Genomic DNA, 23,686 nt, shown 5'->3' with positions numbered 1-23,686 from the left:
GGAGTTGCCATCTTGTTTTGGTCATGCTGGTATATATCTTCTTTTGAACAAGTCTTGGACATCTTGATAAAAAAATTTTTTGGCTACATCGTTTATGGTCATGGCTGTTTAGCGAACGTAGCTCATGGTGTAAACCTCTTTTAGAGGTTTATGTCTGCATATATTTGCTTCCATGGGTCTAATGGTTACGGAGCAGCTTTAACTCATGTCCATGCGGTCTCGCATCGCACATTCACCCCCATGGGATTGCTGGTTTAACCAAGTGGCTATATCTTTCATCTTGATGTAAAAGTGTGAATCACAATTCCATCTAGAGAACTGGTATGAGAGATAATGGTGGGATAAATTGCATACTTTGCATTTATAAGATCCACTTAATTCCACATTGCATTTCCCAGTTTTATGGGTTGATTTTTGTATAGTGCAGGCAGTATACATGGTTGGGGCTATACGATTATAAAATGTTAAAAATGCACAATATGTGAAATGTTTTTCTTTTGGAAGTAGTTAACACATACAGTAAGAAGACAAAGATTAGATGTAGAGGAATGTTCAATGTTGTTCAATTCTGTACCTACAGTATATCAAATTTACAAAATGTGTTAAAATAAACAAGTTTCAACAGCAGTTTAGTACATTTTTTATTTAAAATTCAATAATTTAATGTCACAGGAATCTCTTAAAAACATTATAAAACAGATACAAATGCAAATCATGTTTGTACATCCAATCACATTTGCTGTACTGTACAGCATCACATCTAGTTTAAACAACAAATATTAACAAAAGCAATTTTATTACATGTATTCAGATTTCACTTCAAGCAGTGTCTTATTAAAGAATTTCAGTTCTATTATTTTCAGAGCAATAATTATGTACAAATCCCCCTGTTCTCTAGCAACCTCACACCAAAGTCTGCTGCCTTAGTAATATCTTTATTGGCCGATTCCTCAATATTGAAGGACTAAGGCAAGCAATGGGTAGGACACATGGCGGGAGAATGTGATCAAGCATTTAATATTCACCATGCATACTGCTTAAGTATGAATCAGTATATACATTCCAATACAAAAGGAAACAATTCAAAAATATATAAATTCTATAGTAAGTAAGTACATGCAATCAGTCTCAATTTAAAATTAAGAGACTGTAACTGCAAAGTTCTACCTTTTATGTCTTCACTGAATATGTACAAATAGACAGTCAACACTGGCTCTTAATCTCTAATTAATTACATGGCTCATCTTGAGTTTAGACAAATTGCCTATATTAACAGTACATGTCAAGCTGCTATAACAAGATTCTAATGGCTGAAATCTTCATAAAATGCACTCTATTTTCGAATGACTTCAGTGTGCAATGTGCAGAGCGCTGGTGGCAAGATCCTTAGCTCATCACAGGTTTGTATTTTCACATGTGATTGGCACAAATTCCATTTCAATGTTTTCAAGTAACACAAAGTCATATCGGCACAGTATTTGTCTGCAAAATACAACAGAGAAAGGTATGTTAATGTCACATCACACCTACAATATGATATACAGTATAAGGCCAACAATAAGCCCTATGAATTGACATGACAAAAGCAAAAACACAAAAGTCAGTCCCTTGCTGTATTCAAATTAAAATGTAACAGTAGTGGAATTGCTTCATTGAAATAGAGCCGTGTTAGCCGAGCTTCAATAATCATGTTTATGTATATACATATACACACACACATACATACATATAAATATATATATCAGAAAAGATAACTTTCACATTCAAGTAAAAATCTATTATGTTTTTATGACTGATTTCATTAGTCATTTTACAGTAGAGGCAGCGATTATTCTAACAAAAACCAGTGGCAATTCCCCAAAAGACCCAGGTACACCCAGGTACATTCTGAATACATGCCTTAAACTTTCCTTAAACAAGCCCCAGCATTTCTGCATTGATTAATGGCCTATCAGATTAACAGCGGGGGTCCCTGGCAGTCCCATTCAAACTGAATTGGACTGCCAGGGATCCCTGCTGTGTTAATCCTATGGGTCGTTAGTCAATGCAGAAATGCCTTAAACGTGCCTCAAACTAGCCCAGAACATACCCAGCACATACCCAGAATGTAACCCGGCTAGTTTAAGGCAAGTGTTAGAATAATCGTTGCCTCTACTGTAAGTTCAGACATTTCACTTCAAGGCGCCAAAAATATAGGGGACAATTATGTGTCCCTACAGACCTATCCGGGACAATGGGGCAAGTCAATACAATAAACAACAATCCCTTATGTAAGGGACATCTGGCAACCCTATGCACACCTCACTTACACATATAACTGATAATTACTCAAACTATATTATTTTTAAAATACTATATTAATCTAAGCAAACAATAGGAAAAAAATGTTAAACCAAAATTAACATTAAAATCGTCTAATAACTGTATCACACTAGAATCCCCACAAATAAAACACTATATAAATTAAATGATACTGTACATACTATTAAATTCCCCATATATACCTGGCCTTTGCTAATGTCCCCCTATTTGACATGACCCGCTACTTGGTGCACTTATGTCTAATAAAACTATAATAAACAAATGTGCAAGTTTATTGTGACTGTGAAGTACAGTTTTGTACTCACAACCCAGGTTGCCTTTACTTTATGTGTGAATTTTCTTCTCACACCAATCCTGACATTTCTTGGCTTTATGTTTTCTACTTATATTTTAGTTCCTCTCCTTGTTCTTTTATTTCTCTTATGTGTCTACAAGTTCTGCTCCTTTATGTCCTAGACCCTGGAGCCACTGAATACAGGACCATAGCTAGAGCAGCCATAGCCTATCCAGATGAGGAAGGAGAGATCTGCCAAACCCTGTTTGGTGAAAATGTGGAGGACGACCCTCTGGGGCAAGCATGTCAAACTCAAAGGCTAACCCGGGCCAAATAAACAAGGTTTAAGTTTAGGTGGGCCGCAAAAAAACAAAAACGTCAATTTTAATAGAAACGTAGGTTTATTTCGAAAAGTACATTATATAAAAAAAAAAAGAACAACGATAAAATTTATGTTTTCTTCCTGACACTTGGCATCTCTGACTCTCTATGACTCTCTCTCACTCTCTCTCTGACACTCTCTCTCTGACACTCTCTCTATTCGACACTCTCTCTATTCGACTCTCTCTCTATTCGACTCTCTCTCTATTCGACTCTCTCTCTATTCGACTCTCTCTCTATTCGACTCTCTCTCTATTCGACTCTCTCTCTATTCGACTCTCTCTCTATTCGACTCTCTCTCTATTCGACTCTCTCTCTGAGTCTCTCTCTCTGAGTCTCTCTGAGTCTCTCTGAGTCTCTCCCTCTGCGTCTCTCCCTCTGAGTCTCTCCCTCTGCGTCTCTCCCTCTGACTCTCTCCCTCTGACTCTCTCCCTCTGACTCTCCCTCTGACTATCTCTCCCTCTCTCTGACTATCTCTCCCTCTCTCTGATTATCTCTCCCTCTCAGACTACTCTCTCCCCCTCTCAAACTACTCTCTCCCCCTCTCAAACTACTCTCTCCCCCTCTCAAACTACTCTCTCCCCCTCTCAGTCTACTCTCTCCCCCTCAGACTACTCTCTCCCACTCAGACTACTCTCTCCCCCTCTCAGACTCTCTCCGCTTCTCAGACTCTCTCCCCCTCTCAGACACACACACACACACACACACACACACACACACACACACACACACACACACACACACACACACACACACACACACACTCTTTCTCAGACACACACACACTCTCAGACACACAGACACTCTCTCTGACACACAGACACACTCTCTGACACACAGACACACTCTCTGACACACAGACACACTCTCTCTCAGACACACAGACACACTCTCTCTCTCAGACACACACTCTCTCAGACACACACTCGGTCTCTCTCAAACACACTCTCCCTCTCTCAAACACACTCTTTCAAACACACTCTCCCTCTCTCAAACACACTCTCTCTCTCAGACACACGCTTTCTCTCTCAGACACACTCTCTCTCTTTCAGACACACTCTCTCTCTCTCAGACACACTCTCTCTCATTCTCTCTCTCTCTCTCTCTCTCTCTCTCTCAGACACACTCTCTCTCAGACACACACTCTCTCTCTCTCTGACTCTCTCTCTCTCACTCAGACACACACTCTCTCTCTCAGACACACTCTCTCTCTCTCTCTCTCTCAGACACACTCTCTCTCAGACACACACTCTCTCTCTGACTCTCTCTCTCTCTCAGACACACACTCTCTCTCTCTCAGACACACTCTCTCTCTCTCAGACACTCTCTCTCTCTCTCTCTCTCTCTCAGACACACTCTCTCTCTCTCAGACACACTCTCTCTCACTCTCTCTCTGACACTCTCACTCTCAGACACACACACTCTCAGACACACACTCTCACTCTCAGACACACACTCTCACTCTCAGACACACACAGATACACACACACACACAGATACACACACACACACAGATACACACACACACAGATACACACACACACACACAGATACACACACACACACAGATACACACACACACAGATACACACACACACAGATACACACACAGATACACACACACACACATACACACAGATACACACACAGATACAGACACACACACACACACACACACAGGAGAGTAGTGGAGTGCAGAGGCAGCGACGGATGTGAGTGACTGGGGGGGGGGGGGAGGAAAGGCATGCGATCCGTGCAGGACAGGCAAATTTACTCCCTCCCTCCCCCCCCCCCAGCAACCCCCCTACCTTCTCCTATCACCCGAGGCAGAAGGGGACGGGACACCGCGCAGCAGGCAGAGGAGCCAGGAGCAGGAATGTAGACACAAACACTCACCGTGTGCTCTGCACAAAGCGGAAGCCCCGCCCCCGGCTTCCTCTCTGCCTGCAGCCAATCCTCTGCGGCCCGGCCGGCATGAAGGAGGGATGGAGGGGAGGGATAATCGGAGGGATGGTGGGGAGGATAATCGCGGTGCCCCTCTAGGCAAGCCACGGCACACCAGGGTGCCGCGGCGCACAGATTGGGGACCACTGGGCTGGGCCGCAAATATGTTCGTTGTGGGCTGCATGCGGCCCGCGGGCCGCAAGTTTGACATGCTTGCTCTGGGGTAAGAGAGGATTAATATACCTTTAGAGATACATCTCCCCATTAGTCCTTGAGATTATCATTCATACCACTTAAATGATAAAATTCATACCATATTTTCAAGATCTGGATACACACTCCTCAATTTCCTGCACGTGATTAAGAGACTCCTTCATTATACAAATAACACATAAGGCATTAATCTATGGATGTGGCTGTTTATCGTTTTTTATAGTACGATTCTTTTTTAATAAATATTTTGTTTCAGTATATAGTTTTTACAATTGTGTGAAGAAATCTATCCAAAGATAAACTTTTCCTATCCAAGTGGCATGTAAAAAGACTTAACGATATAGGGACACACATCATTTATGAAACATTATCTCTAAGGAATAATACTTAAGCATACCTCATACCATTAACTGTGAATCACATTACTCTTCTATTATTGCAACCCACAGACCCATGCACCTCTAAAAGTCCCTTTTTTTGCACTCGTTACAATAATGCTGAGGATAAAGTCAATTGGAGTTTCTTTGCAATAGTGACCCGATTGACACCATCACAATGTAATTAATAACTCCCTTACAATCCTTATAACCCATATTTGTACAGTGGATGATGGCAGGTATCTTATCTACAAATACTCTGTAATGCACTTTATCCAGAAGCTTCGCGTGCCGGCCACTGCTCGAGACCAGATACTGTATGGGTTTGATGGATTATTGAATCTAACCGATTGGTACAGCAGTTCTATTACCAGAGGTCACACAAATCAAATATTTAATTACTAGAAATCATGCTTTCACCTGTTTTGATTGGTAAGTGGTCTCAATCTCATTCTCAGAACTCTTAGTTTGTATTTAGGACCTATAATAGATCCTGTTGTAAATGTCACAAAGATTCTTGATATGGTTTCAAAATCCTCATCAAATTTAGCAAGCAGGCTTACTTCCTTATATTGCTCAAACGTTGCAGCATCCCTAGAAAGAAAAAACATAGAAATACATAACTGTATAATCAAATATAATTGAAACAAATATGCTGTAGATAGGAATTGCAGCTGTATGACATTCATGACATAAAAATATTTAGTTTATCTCCTATATACAGATGTAGCAAAGCTTCGAGTCTTTGTGCTGCAGCCACGCATGGCCACGGCACTGAAGGATTGACGCTGCGTGGGGTCCCATTCAGGAGCATGGACCCCCGGCAGCTCCATCGCGGATGACATTGTAGACAGCACCACACACTTTTTTCTTGTTTGTCTATGGTGCCGGAGATAGTAAGTCTTGCTACAGCTGTTTGTACTTTTAATGAAGATAGAGATAGATATATAGATATATAGATGTATATATCACCCTTGCTTGCTTTATTCATTGTAACACCGCCGGAAGAAGAGATCAGTGTATCTCGAAAGCTCGCACAAATAAAAGCATTTCGTTTCGTTTTCGTTAGCCACAGAACGGTATCATCTATTTATTTTTGATTATTAAAGCTCGGCTAACACGGTACAGATATATATATATTATCTATATATATATATATATTCCTCTGTAGCATGCAATTACAGTAGTGGATCTATAAGGGTTTTGGGCCATATTTAATTTACCAAGCTGTGCAATACCATAAGACTTCTTCCAACCTAAGTAAATATGGCTGCAGTGTGTCTTCCAATATCGGAGGTGTCTAATGAGTGGCACTTCTATGTAAATATGGCCCTGTATCTCTTCCACTAGCACTTATACAGTATGAGCTACTGTAGCACTACAGGATCCTATAAAGGATGTTGTTTCTCTTCGTAATCCAGCGCACTGCAATCTAGACCACTGAACTGTTTATTCAGGTTTATTCTTCCACATGACATCCTGCCCATACATCTCTTATATACTGTAGAACCTATGTATGAAGCTATGTGCATTAGTCAATGTATAATAGAGGACTTGTGACAAGAAGTATAAACATACTTACAATGCCAACATGGCAAATATTGAGTCAACCTAGCACTGCCTTTGTTTAAGATGGTGCTCAATACTACAAGTTCCCAAATTCTGTTCATACAGTATGATGTTTAGATATGATGTACTGTACTACCAAGTAGTCATTAATATCTTTACTGTTTATTAATTTTACAGTTCATGTTGTCCAATCCACAATTGCTAGAGCAGGTGAGAAATTTCCAGATGAAAACTGACATGATGATTTAAATATTTAAAAAACAGCACAGTATTCATGTGCAACCTCATATCTCAGCACAACATTAAAAGCCTGACATGTAAAATCACATGGCCTGGACAACCCCGAACATGAGGAAAATAAAAGGAGATCATTCTCTTCTGGAGGCCACAGTCATGATTAGCCACCGCCATGCCATTCTAGCCAAGGCACAACAACCATGCACACGCCTCACCTTGTGGCATTCTCATTAAAATCTATAGAGCATTGAAAAGGTTGAAGCTTGCAGTTCATTACCCTTTTCAGCCATTTCTTATTTTTTTTATCATAAAACAGTGGATGCATACATGTCAAAAAGTGAAAATGTTTGCATTACTACAACAACAAAAAAAAATACTGTACAAAACAGATAGGCTCACCCTACACTATGGGGTTTGTTCATTAAACTATACTGGCAATCAGGGCACCATCGCCTAAAAACTCCCACTGACTTCAATAGGAGTTTTCATGCAATAGTCCTCCGAACAGCACTTTCAAAATGTATTTAATTAACTGCCTATAAGTATTAATGTATGTCTGTATGCATATATGTATAGTGCCCATAGTGTACTGCATGCTTTACAAAAGAAATAATACAATAAAGGGAATTATAATACAATAAGTGCAACAAACAAAATCAGACAATCAGAAAATAAATCCTTGCCCCAGAGAGCTTACAATCTAAGTGGTATGTTGGGAAACTTAGAGAGACAGCAGGTGAGGGAATAAGTGCAGTAGATTACAGCGCTTGGCCACAACGATAGGTATGAGCAACTGTGGGACAGTAATCATTAGTCTGGGCGATTGAAGTGCTTAAATTTAGGAGGTGAGTGAAAGTGCAAAGGAGAAATTTAGGAGGTGAGTTTTAAGGTTTCAATTAAAGGTGAGGAGAGAAGGTGCTTGGCGTATATAGCAAGTTCCAAAAGGTAAGGAGAGGTGAAAGAGGTGGGCATAAGAGAGTTAAAGCAAAGTGCAGGAGATGAGTAGGGACAAAACGAGAGGTTGGTACCAGTAGGTATCCCACCTACTACTGTGGAGACTGTGTAGATCCCTACAGTAAGGCGTATCAGGGGATGGTAGGGACAGATAAAAGGAGACCCTAATGTTCAATAGCTGGTATCCTGATCTCCGTAGCTGATATGAACCTGCCGCCACCTGGACTGGATAATGCCTATGTTAAAGGGTACCAGGGTGGGGGGGGGGAGGGGGGATAACAAGGAGCCCCTGAGTGCTAAATAACCAAGAGAGAAACCATGAATGGGGGAGATAAATGAAAGGAAGGGAGTATAGTGAAACACCCCCTTCCATGGGCGTGCTATGGGCAAATAAAGTGTCAAACTGAGCACTGCCAGAATTCCGTGGAACCGGCAGAAGCGAGGTGCTGCAGGCAGAGGTCAAGCTGCTCACAGCTGTCAATGCCTCCGAATGGGAGCGTGCGTGCATATATCCTCTCTATTGTTGTTTGTAACACTAAAGACGCCACATGTAAGTGGAGCAGAGAGCAAACGGCTATTGAAATGATCTTTCATTTTGCCCTCGAGTACATTAATGGCATATTAATTAAGCCTTTCCCCAAGTAACATTCAGATGCACAATAGAAGGCAAATAGATTAACACTAATCTCCTTCTACATTAGTTAACTCAGCGGTGCGCAGACAAGGGGGGGGGGGCACAAGACTTTTCGGGGGGCGTGGCGTGAGGCCTCTGTAAACTTACTTACCCGGCTCCAGTTACACGTTGCCATAGAGACGTGACGTCAAATTGTGCCGCGTGTCCCGCAGCATCATTTGACGCAACATTAGAGGCATGGGGGGCGCGACCGCGGAGGAGAGAAGTTGAGGGGGCGCAGCGCAGGGAGTTTGCGCACCGCTGAGTTAACTTACAGAAAGTTTCCACAAGTTCAGTCGTCGAGAACAACTATTAGGCCAGGTTTTCGGGGAACACAAGTTGGAATGGAACATTTGGTCACCGTCATTTTGCCGCGACCAAATTACCGCTGGCGTTCGGCCGCAGATGGACCCTCCACCGCAGCCGATCTGCCGCTAGAATCCCCGCCGCTTCTAGGGCAAGTTTTATTACCGTTTACAGTAGAGGGTTAATTTACGGTGTTTTCATGCTTGGGGAATGGAGTTTAATTTAATGGTTTTACCGGTTAGGGTATGGGATTAATTTAAGGGTTTTACCGGTTAGGGTATGGGATTAATTTAAGGGTTTTACCGGTTAGGGTATGGGATTAATTTAAGGGTTTTACCGGTTAGGGTATGGGATTAATTTAAGGGTTTTTAGGGTTTAGGTTTAAGGGGTAATTTAAGGTGTTTTAGCGTTTAGGGTATGGGATTCATTTGAGGTATTTTAGTGGTTACGGTAGGGGGTTAATTTAAGGTGTTTTAGCGGTTACGGAAAGGGGTTTTAGTGTAAGTGTTTAGGATTGGAGGTTTTAGGGCAAGTGCTTAGGGTAGGGGGTTTAGGCACTTACCTTAGCGGCGAAGTGGCAGCTTCCGGTGGCGGGGTGAGTTGTGGTGAAACGCCGGCAGTCATTCGGTCGCGGCGAAACATCACAGACTGTAAGCAAGTTGTCTTCATGATAATTAGCGCTAAACATGTCGCAAACTTTATTGCAGCCATTATCACACCATTTGTTTGCATTGCAAATCACTCGATATTGCGTTTAATCTCACGCTAATGCGTTATTGTATGATAATGGCTCCAGTAAGTGTTAGAGAAATCTTGAAAACCTGGCCTATTGGTTGCCGTTGAAGACTGAACTTGAGGAGCTCTGGCTGACAGGAACAAATCATTATTAACTGGTCAATTGTCATTAGAGAATAGCGGCAACAATGTGCAGAGGATATACAGCGAGACGTACCGATCTAGCTTTGATTCTGTTATGGCTCCATTTGAAGACATCAGTTTAATGGTAATATAAGCCCTTCTTGTTTTAGTACTCCAAGTAATGAAATCAAGAAAATAATGAAAAACTGTAAAAAAAAAAAAAAAAAAAGGGGGGGGGGGGGAGGAAGAGAAAAAAAAACAGCATTGGCAATTTATTTAATATGTAATGAAATCAAGAAAATAATGAAAAACTGAAAAAAAAAAAAAAAAAGGGGGGGGGAAGAGAAAAAAAAACAGCATTGGCAATCTATTTCATATTTAACATCTTTGCAACCAATATTGCACGACACAAAAACATGTCTCAGGTCATAAAATCATAAAATAGCTATAGGCATTGCTGCAAATAGGTCTCTCTGGCTGTGAAATGTCTAATGCAATCATAACCATTATTTGTATGACACATTCTAGTATTTGCTTCTTTTTTTTTTTATATCTGCCATTCTCTGCCTGTTCAGCAATTTTTGCTAAATCGTATCTGCTTAAGTAAATTATGGTGCATTTTGTGCTAATAACCTTGACACTGAAAGGGTTAAGCCTGTGAATCTGCTTGTCAGATTAAAGTGTTTAGCGGATCCTAGAATTACATTCGTATATTTTCCCACGTATGGAATGCATTTGCAAAAAATCAAGGTCAAGTTGTGCACATTATAGTAAGAAAGATGAGGGCTTATTTATTTAGTCCCTGGAGTATAGGGCATCTTTCTGGTTTGTATGCTCCTGCAGCTATTAAAAGATTGAAGATCACTGCACAGTCAAAGAATAAAGCAGCTCTGGGCTGTGACCACACAACAATATTTAAATAAATCCCACTGTTAAAAAAAAAAAAAAAACATGTCAGAAGAGCTCGAATCAGCCCTAATTCTACCACTACAAAGAAGTAGGCCAAAAGAAGACAGAATGTACACCAAATGCAGAGCTTTCACATTATTATTCACAGTTCAGGTTATTCAGTCTAAAGCAATTAGTGTTCCAGGCAAATGTCGCCAACTTCCCCAAGCCACTATTATCTCGGTCTGACAGCTTTTATTTTATGCAAATTCACTTTCACTCACTGCAAAATGGCTTCTTCGTACTGGTGTCAAAAAAAGCTTTGGTCACTGGAGGAATTTTAGCAACGAGATAATCTTTCCATTTATCAGCATTAAAACCTGTAACACACACATGCAGCAATTAATTGTAAAACGACACAAGAGCTAATTATTTTACAGACATCATGTTGCTCGCTATTACACAGTACATTACAATCATGAGATGAAGTGCCGAACTCAGACATTTTCAAAACCTCCTACAGTACATAGCTTAAAAAGAGTTAAAAACAAACCCAATGATACTGTATTCAGTAGAAACCTAAAGCAATGGTGGTAAATATATCTGTAACATTTATAAGTTAGATTGTGGTAGCTGTGCAGTTGCAAAGCTGTGATAATAGTTAACTCACATTTTAATTGATGGGTGATAACTGTTTAATTTTTTAGGTCCAGTAGTATTTTGGCATAGTTAAAGCCAGTGTGTATCTTTGTTTTCCAAGTGGTCTTCTCATGGTGGGAGAGGTGGTGCTTCGGGACATGCTTTGTGGCATTATTTGGTACAATCCACTCATGGAAGTAGTGGAGTGCTGATATTCAATGGGGAATGGAAGGGCATAATATTGTCCTCTCATGCTGGGTAGAAGCAATAATACAGCCCGGGCTTGAAGGCAGAGGTTGATTCTGCCCTCTCATGGAGTTAGTGGCAACGCAAATGTTCAACGATGAACAGCAGGGCATGGTGATGCCTTATCATTCATTATTGGTTATATCATTTGGATTGGCCAACAAAGTGGACAAAATGTACAAATACGCTAGTGATTAGTCAGTCAGGATTTATAGTCCATGCCATGTCTGCATGTTGCGTTTTCCTTTGTGGTTAGAACATTAGCTTTAAATTTGTTTACAAATAAATTATTTTGATTTTAGAGTGCTTTGTTACTGGGATTCTGGTCTGACTCTTTTGAGAGCATTTTGGTTGTTAGTTGCTCTATAGTCCCATATGTAGCGCCATTTATGTACATAGCGCTTCACAGCAGTAATACACGTGACATAATGATATAACAGATAATGGAAATAAGTACTTCAAACATGACAATAACAATAGGAAGGGAGTCCCTGCCCCGAAGAGCTTACAATCCAAGTGGTAATTAGGGAGAATTTACAGAGGCAGTTGGAGGGTGTTATGGTAAGTGCATCTGCAAGGGGTCAAGGTCAGTGCATCTGATATGTATAGCATCAGGCAGCGGAGCTACCCATTTGCTTCAATAAGGAGATGTGTTTTTCGATAGGTCTTAAAAGGTGGAGAGAGAGTGTGCCAGTCGGATATTGAGGTGAAGGACATTCCAGAGGTGTGGGGCAGCAAGTGTGAAAAGTTTTAGGTGGGAGAGGGCTTTAGATACAAAAGGGGTAGACCGAAGACATCCTTGAGCAGAACGCAAGAGTCGAAATGGTGTATAGTGAGACTAGTGAGGTTATATGGCCGGAAGGCAAAGAGACATTCAAGGAATCTGCCAGTCGTAGAAATCCCACTTGTTTTATTATTTTTTCATATCAATTATACACAACAAAACTACAATATATAAACTACTTACCTAAAACCGGACAGGTCATTGGTAAAAACTCTTTGCAGTCAGCACATTTTCCTATTCTATAATCTCTGTAACTCTCACAAGGATATGTAGTAATGCTACAACTCTCAGTCAAAGTAGATAGATACAAAAACACTGATCTCTGGTGATCACACTTAAAATATTCAGATCCTACACAGAAAAGAAAGTAAAATATCAAATACATTTCTGCATACAGTACTACTAGCATCAGCGCATACAACAATGTGTAGTGCAACAATATGAATCCATGTAAATTTCCTGAAAAACAATATTACTGGAAGTAACAACAACAATATATTTGCAATTTCCAGTAGAATCAAATCTTGATAAAATACTGTAGCTCAAGTTAAAGCTAAATGTGAACTCAATAACTGCAAAAAGTGCCCACATCGCATTAGCTATACTATAAGGAATTGTACCTAAATTGATTTACATTGCAAATCCACACCAAAGCACAAAAAGTGCTAACACAACAGAAAAAGAGTATTAAACTAAAACATATGTGCTGATAACCACTGTTTTTTTTCCATGCTGAAAAGACTACTTGGGTAATTCACATATAAAAGTATACAAAAACTGGTAAATAGTACTGAACAGAGAATAATCAACTTTAGTAAAAAATAAAAATGATACTGTTTTATAAATGTATAATACAAAAGAAGGGAGAAAAACCCCCAAACCAAATAGAGGAGTCTGAACACTGTTTTGTAAGAAAATAGAAAAATAATGTTATACTGATATATTCAAAAGCAAAATACAAAGCCATAATACACAAAGAAATACTCTAAAATACAAAAAAAAAACACCAAGAAAAAATACAGTATAAAGGGGCCAAAGTCTCCCTGTTGACAGGAGGATTATATACCTGAAACGTCAAGGAATTCTCGGTGTGTCGGACATTTGTATTTTTACTTTGTATATATTTTGTCCGTTTGTTATTATTTTTTAAGTGAAACTTCTTTGCTGGCACCTACTAAATTCTCATAGGACAAAACTCCTTCACGGAGACGAAAAGGCGTAACAGATACAAGATGCGTGCAACCCTACTGGCTAATCTCACAGCACAAAAAATCGTTGCTGGAGACAAAAAAGCAATCAGGCGCGTTCATGAGCGTGCACGCTGGTCCCTTCCATGATGTAAGCGCATGCGCAGAAGTGGCCAGCACATGCGCAAAAGCAGGCAACGCCATTCGCGCATGCACAAAAGCAGGCAACGCCATTCGCGCATGCGCAAAAAATTCTGCAAATCCCAGTTAAGTGGCTAGGGTATATTGGTAGCAAGCACATAATGATGTATTAGTCTGTACATTAATAAAATAATTTGCAGATATGGTAAACATTTTTTAAAATCCATTCTTCCTCCAAACAAAATGAGTTCACAAAGCTGGACAGCAGAAAGAGTGTAAATGTAACTCCTTATGCACGACAATGCAGGTAAAACAATCCGCTACTGTAATGTCATTCAACTTTATCATCTTAAAGGACTACAACTGACACATTAACACAGCGGATTGTTCCAACTTCAAATGTCCACAAATAAATACTATAATACATTATCTCGTCCTATAAGCATGGGTTAAGATTTAGGGCATTTTTCACTTGACTGGGCTGTAAGATGTCTTCCAGTGCCAGAGGGTATCTTATGGAAAGGCTCCACTGAGTAAATAGGACTATAGTGGGAATCTATATTTAAACATCACCTGTTATTTTGTATGACATTCACATTTTTAACTGTAGTGCCAACACTTACCCGACAATATGGTTGTTGGACAACCTGGCTGATCTGTTCCTCCATTTGGGTAGAAATCAATGTGTCCCAAATTTTCCCTGTAGCCAAGACCTTGAATTAAGATTTAAACATACTGTAAGTATTTCATACAAGCGTTAGAATTGAATCTAATGCATACACTATACTGTATAGAATGTGACAGTAACAATAACAAACATTTACCATACAACAAACGCAGTATATGTACTAAATAAAAGTGTCTGTATTTTACCATGTCTAGTCAGATCTTTACATTCTTTGTTTATATTTTGGGGTGTTATATTACTTTTCAGAAGCATTGAGTGCCAATGCCAATGCTTCAGTTAGGTCCCTGCATGCATAATATATTTTTCTCCCAAATCAATTTGGACAAATGTTCAATAATCTCTACACCTAACCAACATTCGCTAAATGTACAATTTTCTTTGATCGAAAGTTAGAGGTCGATCGAGCATTGCCATTTTCTAAGTCAATTTAATTTACCGTCAATATCAGAATGAATGACATCAACAAACTGTGCATCAGTATGATCTAATCTCTCTTCCGGTGGCTGTCCATTGAATAGGGGTCCTGCAGGATCAAGACCTGCAAGGGAAGAGAGAGAAATGAGGCGACACGTTATAATTGTTAACTGGAATATTGTTATATTTTCATGATGGAGCCATCTTCCGAAGGAAGATATAAACAATTTAATTCATTAAATTAATGTAACCAATATAATAATACATCTGTATTTATGATCACAATTAAGAATCAAATGTAGTATTCAGTCACAGCATTCACAATTGTAGCCAAAGAAAGAAGAACATTTTCATTTAGTAAGTATTTTGTTTGAGACTATTTAGAAAATACATATGCAAGTCATTTTGTTATTCTTTAAATTATCTTCATTCTAAAAACCAATTTTTTAAATGTTTATTATCTTATCCTGTAAAAAATGTGTTTAAAAAAAATGTTACTACATGAATCAGAGTAACTCATGAAACCCTGAGCAGTGCAAGGTTTCTGACTCACAGTACGACTCATCTCCTATAACTCATAACTGCTTGTAATGTAGATACACAGATGGTCTTAGAAGTAGGTCATTCAGGATAAGGAACACCGAACTTTATTTACAAAGTCGTGAAAAGATACTTTCCTGCGTCGAAAGCCACCATTCACATAAATAGTCTGTATGGTGCCTTATGGCAGGGGGTGCTCAACTCCAGTCCTCAAGTCCCCAACAGGTCAGGTTTTCAGGATATCCAAGCTTCAGCACAGGTGGCTCAATCAGAGGCTCAGTCAAAGCCTAAGCCTCTGATTGAGCCACCTGTGCTGAAGCAGGGACTGATTTAGCCTCCTGTGTTGAAGCAGGGATGTCCTAAAAACCTGACCTGTTGGGGGTGGGGGCTTGGGCACTAGAGTTGAGCACCCCTTGTCTTTGTGGAATAGCAGTAGTAAATATGAACCACAAGCTTTTCTATAATTAAGACTCCAAATGATAAAATCTGTAACTTTTATCAACATTAAAAGGGAGTTATAGTGCATACATACATACATACATACATACATACATACATACATACATACATACATACATACATACACACACACGTGTATATATATATATATACACACACACACACACACACACACACACACCTTGCATCATTGAAAATAATTTAAATTAATTGTGTTTGATGTAAATTATTTCTTCATGATAAGCACTGAACATTACAATTCATGCAACAATATAAGGTGTCAAGAAAAAAAAAGGTCACCTGTTATTCGTCCAATTGAGCCATTATACATTTTGCCAACAAATCCAGATATATGAGCTCCTAGGCTGACTCCTATCATATAAATAGAATCAAGTGATGCTCCTTGAAGCTATAGGAAAAATAGTAAAAAAAAAAAAAGAACATTCAATACAAAAAAAATGGTAAAAAATCAAAAAAAGAAGAATTTTATTTAAGACTTGTTTATTTGAGAATTTGTTAAATGCAACTTCTCCCTGATAACACTGAGCTAACACCTTGACAGTCTAACAGTTAAAAAAATGTAATGAAAAAGGCATTGGGTGCACTTGACAACCTTACCTAAAATGTTTAATTCAGTTTTGGTATTCCGAAGATCATTATTAAAAGCTTTGGTTACTCACAAATTTGGATATTTTGCCAATTCTGCTACTACTCCATTGGACCACAAAAGCATCATGTTATACTTATATGATGGTACCATCTTCCGTAACAATTAAGTTATAACCAATTTAATGAAACTAATATTGTGCATTTAATTACAGCTTTTATTGAACCTAGTTAAAAACTTTTTTTTGTATATGTTTTCTCTATATGTTGATTACCATATAAAGAGCTTAATTGCCAAAGGCTTCAAGATTAAAGAGGATATATAAAAAAAAAAAAGGGGGGAGATTGACAATGCAGAACTGTTGCTTATGCTGTAGGATATCGTAATGTGTCATATGTCATTAATTATACTCCATAAACGCAATAATAACCGCCCCACCCCAAAAAAATCAAGCTCTTGCATTCCTGTTTCTAGAGGGTTTCCTGATGCACAAACTTACATCTGGAAGATCCTCAGTCTGCTACTTGCCTCCATGGGCCCTAGTGTAACCAGAAAGTTAACGTGACTAAAATCAACCAATACTGATAATGTTGTACATCGTAAAGGCCAATGATGCATTCAAACTTATACTTTACAGATTATTAGCAAATGGTTCTGTTTTTAAGGATGCATGCCAGTAATTTAGAAAGTTATTGGCAGGAATACAATGACAAATTCTTATCGAGCAGGTTCAAGAGGGTAAGGACAGGTGCAAGTTTCAAACCATTTTGTAACGTGTTGACAAGTATTAAAACGAAGTCCGCAATAACTGATCATCTTTATCCACTGGATAAATGATTAAGAACAAAATAGAATAGTAGTGTTAAAGAGTGTAGTAATAACAACAGAGCCGTAGATATAAAAATGACATTCATGATGCCAAGTGTAAAACGTCGTTTTTAATCTCCATAAAATTAAAAGGTTTTAACAGTTTACAAGATAAATCCAAGGGGGCAATAAGATGCCTTTTTGCGATCTTAAAATTCGTTTTTTTGTTTCGCATTATGATTTTTTTGACGTAATAAAAAGAAAAATTTAAAAAGGGTAAATCTCATCGACCGGATACTCCATACAAACATTAAATGTATTATTTTGCAACTTCTACTTAATTCTCAGACAATTTGCTTGAACCAGAGAAATTAAATATTTTAAATGAAAATAAATTGGTAGCCACGGTAACAAACAACTCAGTACACTTTGACATCTCGGTGGCAGTGATAATTATTCCCGGTACAATAGGTTCTGGATATGCTTTCCACGGTATCCACGATGTCAGGATAACTGTTCGTACATCACGGCCTTCTTGAGAATACAGGTTTGTGTGTTGTTTTTTGTTTTTCAACTTTCGGGCAGTTTGTTGCGAATAAGATTGTTACATGGAAGCCTTGCAGTTTGTGATATTATATTAAACGTATTTCTTTTCAAGTCGCAATAATGTGAGAGTTTAAATGGTATTCAGTAGTTATATTTTTGTTTGATTTCAAGACAGTGCTTGATTGTTGTGATAGAAAATAGCCGGCAGTTGCCGGTGTCTCGACGTCAGTGGAATCTAAGCTTATTTGAGTGGTCTAGCCCACTTGTGCTTATTCCCCATCTTAACATTAGAACATACTTCTGCGATGTTTTCAGTATTATATACTAAGAGTACTGTACATGAGCTGACGGACAAGTTAAAAAAAACCTGATTTAAAATTAAACTTGGTCTAACAGAGCATTACAGGAAAATTCCTCTTACTAACCACTTTAACTTTAACCTACTCAGAGCAGCAGCCACATTCCAAAGGATTAGTACTGTAAATGCAGTATGTGGATGCATATCTGGATGATGATGTAATACATGATCTTCCTCAATACAGGCATCTCTACAAAGAACATAGGAAGCTTTCTCTCTCAAGTTACCTGCACAAAATAAGTTTTTTTAATTTTTGTCTATTGGACTTTGCTATCTGTTCAGACAGGTAAAGTAGCCACCTCTGGAAGATTGGGGCTTGTAATGCAATAAATCTGCAACACCACTCCAGGTGGAGAAATCACAATATAAAATGGGGTCATTTATCATGGCTGCAAAACTTGTATAAAGTGGACCAAATTGATAAAAGAAAAAACATTTCCTTTGAAATCAATAGGAAATGGTTTCTGTGAAAAATCTGGTGCAATATTTTTCAGCCAGGAGTGGTTAATAAATAATCTCCAAATAATGCAAAGGGTAACAATATTTAATGGACCTCTAACAATACAGAGTTTTTAAAACTCTCTTTCTTACTAAGTACTGTATACATGACAAGACCAGTGAGGTTATATAAAACTGTGAACATATTTTAACTATGAAAAACTGTCTTCTTGGACCATCAGAAGGTATCATGCCCTGCAACAAGTATGAACAATAAAGAGCTTCTTAGCATCTTGAATAAGCAGTGTCTTAACAAGGAGATTCCTGCTCCCTATTTTCTGTCATTTGCCCTATGTTGCTTATAGTTATCAGGCATTAAGAGCCAGAGTCACATTCCAAGTACTTTCTGTTTTATTCCGAATCCTCTTTGGGTTTTCCATAATTATGTCACTTGTTTTATCTTGCCCGAGTATTGGCTACAATCCATCCTACAGTGCTATGTCAGATAATTTTTACATTCTAGGCCAGTCGTGGAAATCAATGGTCTTAAGGAACAAAATAGTGTGACAGAGTCACTGACTCAGTAGGCTGGAATGGAGGATATGTGTACCTTCCAGCACTCAACCAGTTAATCCTCCCTGGAGTTGTCAAGAACACCTGAAATCTAATTAATCAGCCTGGGCTGAACTCCTGAAAACAAGGAAGTGTTTGGTCCCAGGCTGAGCCTGACCCAGAAAGGCAGTGAGAGAGACTGACCGGTTTTCCCTCAGAGAAGGAGGGAGACAGAAGGAGCTCCCCAGCTACCAGAGGTTGGTTAAAGAAGTTGGCAGATTGTGAGAGAAGCTGCTGAGAGAGCCGTGCTGAAGCAGTGTGAGAGAAGCTGCTGAGAGAGCCGTGCTGAAGCAGCGTAATGAAGCTGAAGCAGTGTGGTAGAAGCTGCTGAGAGCCGTGCTGAAGCAGTGAGAGAGAAGCTGCTGAGAGAGCGGTGCTGAAGCAGTGTGAGAGAAGCTGCTGAGAGAGCCATGCTGAAGCAGGGACATTGCCAGATGGACTAAGATAAGCAAAACCCTTTCTATTGTTTACAAAGACTGTACTGTTGCTTTTTTGCCGATGCCAGGGCATGTTTTGGGCTGACAACCGGCTCAGCTGGCGGCCCTGATAGTAAGGGCCTTAAGAAGTCAGTAAGGTCCCTGACAGGGATAGGCGTTTATTTACGTTTTTATTTTAGTTTGGTTTTCTTAAAGGGACGGTGGACCCGCGAATACGTTACTTAAACCCCTATAAATAAACCCCACATAAATAGAAGTGCTGTGTTTCCGGCCTTATTTGAGATCAAAGGGACCTCAACATGATGTGGTTGTCACATATGGTGGAGAATGCGGGCAGTCCCTAAGGCACCATGCAGCGGAAACTGTGGGGTTGAAGACAAATGCGGGGATTTAAAATTGCCGCCCAACTGAAGTGAAAAGCAAGCAAATTTTGTCCCAATGTGTATGACCAGTTATGCTACAGCATGCATAGAGAATGTATGTAGTGTGGATGCAATAGCACCCAGAGGTCAGAAGATTGAAAGGTACTGAACTCAAGCATAAAACGAAATTTTTCTGAAGAAAGTGAATTGACAGCTAGCAAGTGCTGAGTGTCAGAATTTCCCTGCTGGGTTTTTAAAATGGCTGACATGAAATGTTTGTTTTGCAATGTACGCAATCATACAAGACAGTGTCCTTTCAGGCCATAAGATGATGATGATGATGATGATGACTCATACCAGATTAATTTAGTATGCTGAGCCTGTTGTGGAGTAGGTCACATGGAAGATGTGTGTCCCCAAATTTTCAAAGACAAACAGCTGCAAAAGCAAACAAGGCCCTGGGAGTGCAAGCAAGATGTGGAAACTGATACCAGTGAGGGGTGCCCAGTACTACTGATGTCTCTGGAGCTAATAAAGCAAAAAGAAAGAAGAAAAAGAAAATTGTTCCTCAAGTCACAGAGGAAGTGACCGAGCAACTTGAACCTGCGCTGTCAGGACATGCATTAGAAAGGCGCTGAGATGTGCTGCATTCCGGAGTGACGGGCAAAATGGTTATGGGAACAAAGGAAATGGAGGAGAAAAGGGATGCTGAATCCTTGATCCAGGATAAAGAGGCTTTAATTTCTGCACTCCAAGCTGCCCGCCATGATTATGAAGTCCTGTGGCAGGGATTGATGAAGGAGCGAGAGTGTAGCAGGAAGGAGCAAGAGGTGAGCGCAGAGTTACAGAGGTGTATACTCCCAGCTTTACAAGAGTACGCGGCTTTGAAGGAAACAGACTGTCTCTTACAGAGTGAGTTGAAGGAGGTGACGACTGGTCTGGAAAATGCCAAAGCCTCAATTGCTACCATGGAGGAAAAGCAGAACAAATCGGACAAACTGATTGCTAACCTCAAACAGAAATACGGGAAGGCTCTACAAGAGGTTCATGCTCTCAGCACAGAGGTGGAACACTCACTCCAGGAGGGCCACAGTCTAAACACAGAGCTGGGTATGTTGAAGGAAACCCATGAGAGGGAGCGTGAGAAGGTCCACAGACTGGAGCAAGAGCTAGAGAAGCAGAGAGGCAACTCTATCTCCATGAGTCAGTATGCCAAGGATAAAGAAGCCTGGAAAACAGAAGCAGCGGCGATCCTGGCGACAAACACTGCAGAGCTCCACAAGATGAAGGATGCACTGACGCAAACTCAGAGCAAGCACCGGGGAGAAGTGAAGGCCCTGAGAGGAGACTTGCAGGATCAAATTGAAGAGCTGCAAACGCAGGTTGCTGAGCGCAAGATACAGCTCGTCGAGAGGGAGGAGGAGGTGTCCGTCCATCAGGTGAGGTGCCTGACATTACGCTATGAAACGGAGATGGCCGATATCTACAAGCGGCTGGATCACACGGCCAATGAGGGGGCCCGGCTGCAGCTGGAGCTGGATAAGGTCCGGGAGGAGCACCAGCAGCTACAGGTCAAGAATAGAGAAAAGGTAACAGAGTTAAACCTTGCTCTGAATCAGCTGACAGATCTGGAATCGCGACCCAACTGCAAAGATGCTGAACTAGCAGCCAGCCGCACTGAGTGGGAAAAGACATACAGAAGGACTGCTTCAAAACTTGAGGAAGGACCTGGAGTCTGAGTGTGCTGGCCGCAAAATGACAGAGAAGCAAAAGCGTGACCTGAGGGAGGAGCTCGAGGCTCTGAAGACTGAGCAGGACGCTACGTTGGACTCTAAGGCTTCCCAACAGGAGGTTCCTCAGCTGAAGCTGGAGAAAGAGGTTACCACCCTAAGACAGACACTTGGGTCACAGAAGCGGTCCATGGAAAAGAGGGCGGTAGAGATAAAGCAAGTGAGGCACACCAGGAAGCGTGACTGCAATACCGTTGCAGTGTTAGTCTACTGTCCACAAGGAACAGAATGGGAAGACCAAGGTGCAATGTAGTAGCACAGTAAGAAGCCAGTTGTACTGCAGTACCCATGGGACCCATAGTGGATTCGTTGCAAGGAAGGCAGCCGCTGTGAAGAGACAGTTGAGAATGGGACTGAAGTGTGTCCATGTTCGTAAGATGAGAAAGATATCACAGGTTATCCAGCAACACTCCCAACGGAGTAAATTAAAGGGACAAGAAAGAAAGGCCCAAGCCTACGAGTCTGTCGACGGTAATAGAGAGGCATCATGGGGTGCGCTTAGGGTTAATAAGACCCCCACCCAAATTGAAGTTCTAAAGATAAATGATGTGAAACCCAACACTGAAGGTATGCTGGTGGAAAAAGGTCCAAAAGCCATCACCGCTAAAGCGGAGTTGCTGTCTTCACAAGAAAAGGCCAAACAGTCACTGGCAAGTGTATGCAATGAGCTGACCATGGTCAAGGCTCTTCTACAGAGTAAGGAAAACTCTGAGCACAAGAGGAAAAAGACAGAGATGCATCGTCAGGATTTGCAGATCAAGGTCACAGAGTGGCGTAGAGTCCTGGCAGAGAGAGCTAATAGACAGCAGGATGCTCAGGAACATTTGCAGAAGGGGACACAACAAAGGCAGAACTTCAACCCTAGACTACGGCCGGCACATGATAAAGAGGTAGCGAAGGACCAGTCTGCAGGCCCAGAAGGCCTGGTAATTGTCCCAAAGGGAAGATTTTTCAACTGAAAGACTAGGAAAAGACGGAAAGAAAGGACGTCTTTGGTGTGGGTGCACAGTAAGTGTGCACTGGTCGCTCACCCCAGTAGGAATGAGCTGGGGGGGAGGATATGTGACAGAGTCACTGACTCAGTAGGCTGGAATGGAGGATATGTGTACCTTCCAGCACTCAACCAGTTAATCCTTCCTGGAGTTGTCAAGAACACCTGGAATCTAATTAATCAGTCTGGGCTGAACTCCTGAAAACAAGGAAGTGTTTGGTCACAGGCTGAGCCTGACCCAGAAAGGCAGTGAGAGAGACTGACCGGTTTTCCCTCAGAGAAGGAGGGAGACAGAAGGGGCTCCCCAGCTACCAGAGGTTGGTTAAAGAAGTTGGCAGATTGTGAGAGAAGCTGCTGAGAGAGCCGTGATGAAGCAGTGTGAGAGAAGCTGCTGAGAGAGCCATGCTGAAGCAGTGTAATGAAGCTGAAGCAGTGTGAGAGAAGCTGCTGAGAGAGCCGTGCTGAAGCGGTGAGAGAGAAGCTGCTGAGAGAGCGGTGCTGAAGCAGTGTGAGAGAAGCTGCTGAGAGAGCCATGCTGAAGTAGGGACATTGCCAGATGGACTAAGATAAGCAAAACCCTTTCTATTGTTTACAAAGACTGTACTGTTACTTTATTGCCGATGCCAGGGCATGTTTTCAGCTGA

At 40.6% G+C, this 23,686-nt stretch overlaps 1 protein-coding gene across 1 annotated transcript in view; it reads right to left on the bottom strand.

Annotated features, from left to right (window-relative positions):
- Positions 1-639: 639 nt before the first annotated feature.
- Positions 640-23,686, bottom strand: part of LIPI (lipase I) — a 44,963-nt gene continuing 21,916 nt past the window's right edge. The window contains exons 3-10 of the mRNA XM_075593977.1: positions 16,395-16,503; positions 15,118-15,219; positions 14,617-14,706; positions 12,849-13,016; positions 11,281-11,376; positions 10,203-10,314; positions 5,932-6,105; positions 640-1,482 (exon numbers count right to left, since the gene is read on the bottom strand). Coding sequence (XP_075450092.1) covers positions 1,395-1,482; positions 5,932-6,105; positions 10,203-10,314; positions 11,281-11,376; positions 12,849-13,016; positions 14,617-14,706; positions 15,118-15,219; positions 16,395-16,503 — 939 coding nt within the window. The 3' untranslated portion in view covers positions 640-1,394. The remainder of the gene's footprint in view (positions 1,483-5,931; positions 6,106-10,202; positions 10,315-11,280; positions 11,377-12,848; positions 13,017-14,616; positions 14,707-15,117; positions 15,220-16,394; positions 16,504-23,686) is intronic.

The sequence above is a fragment of the Ascaphus truei genome, chromosome 3, assembly GCF_040206685.1.
Source record: "Ascaphus truei isolate aAscTru1 chromosome 3, aAscTru1.hap1, whole genome shotgun sequence".
In the NCBI taxonomy this organism is placed as follows: Eukaryota; Metazoa; Chordata; class Amphibia; order Anura; family Ascaphidae; genus Ascaphus; species Ascaphus truei.
The sequence above is the reverse complement of the archived record's forward strand: the minus strand, read 5'-3'. Positions and strand labels throughout refer to the sequence as shown.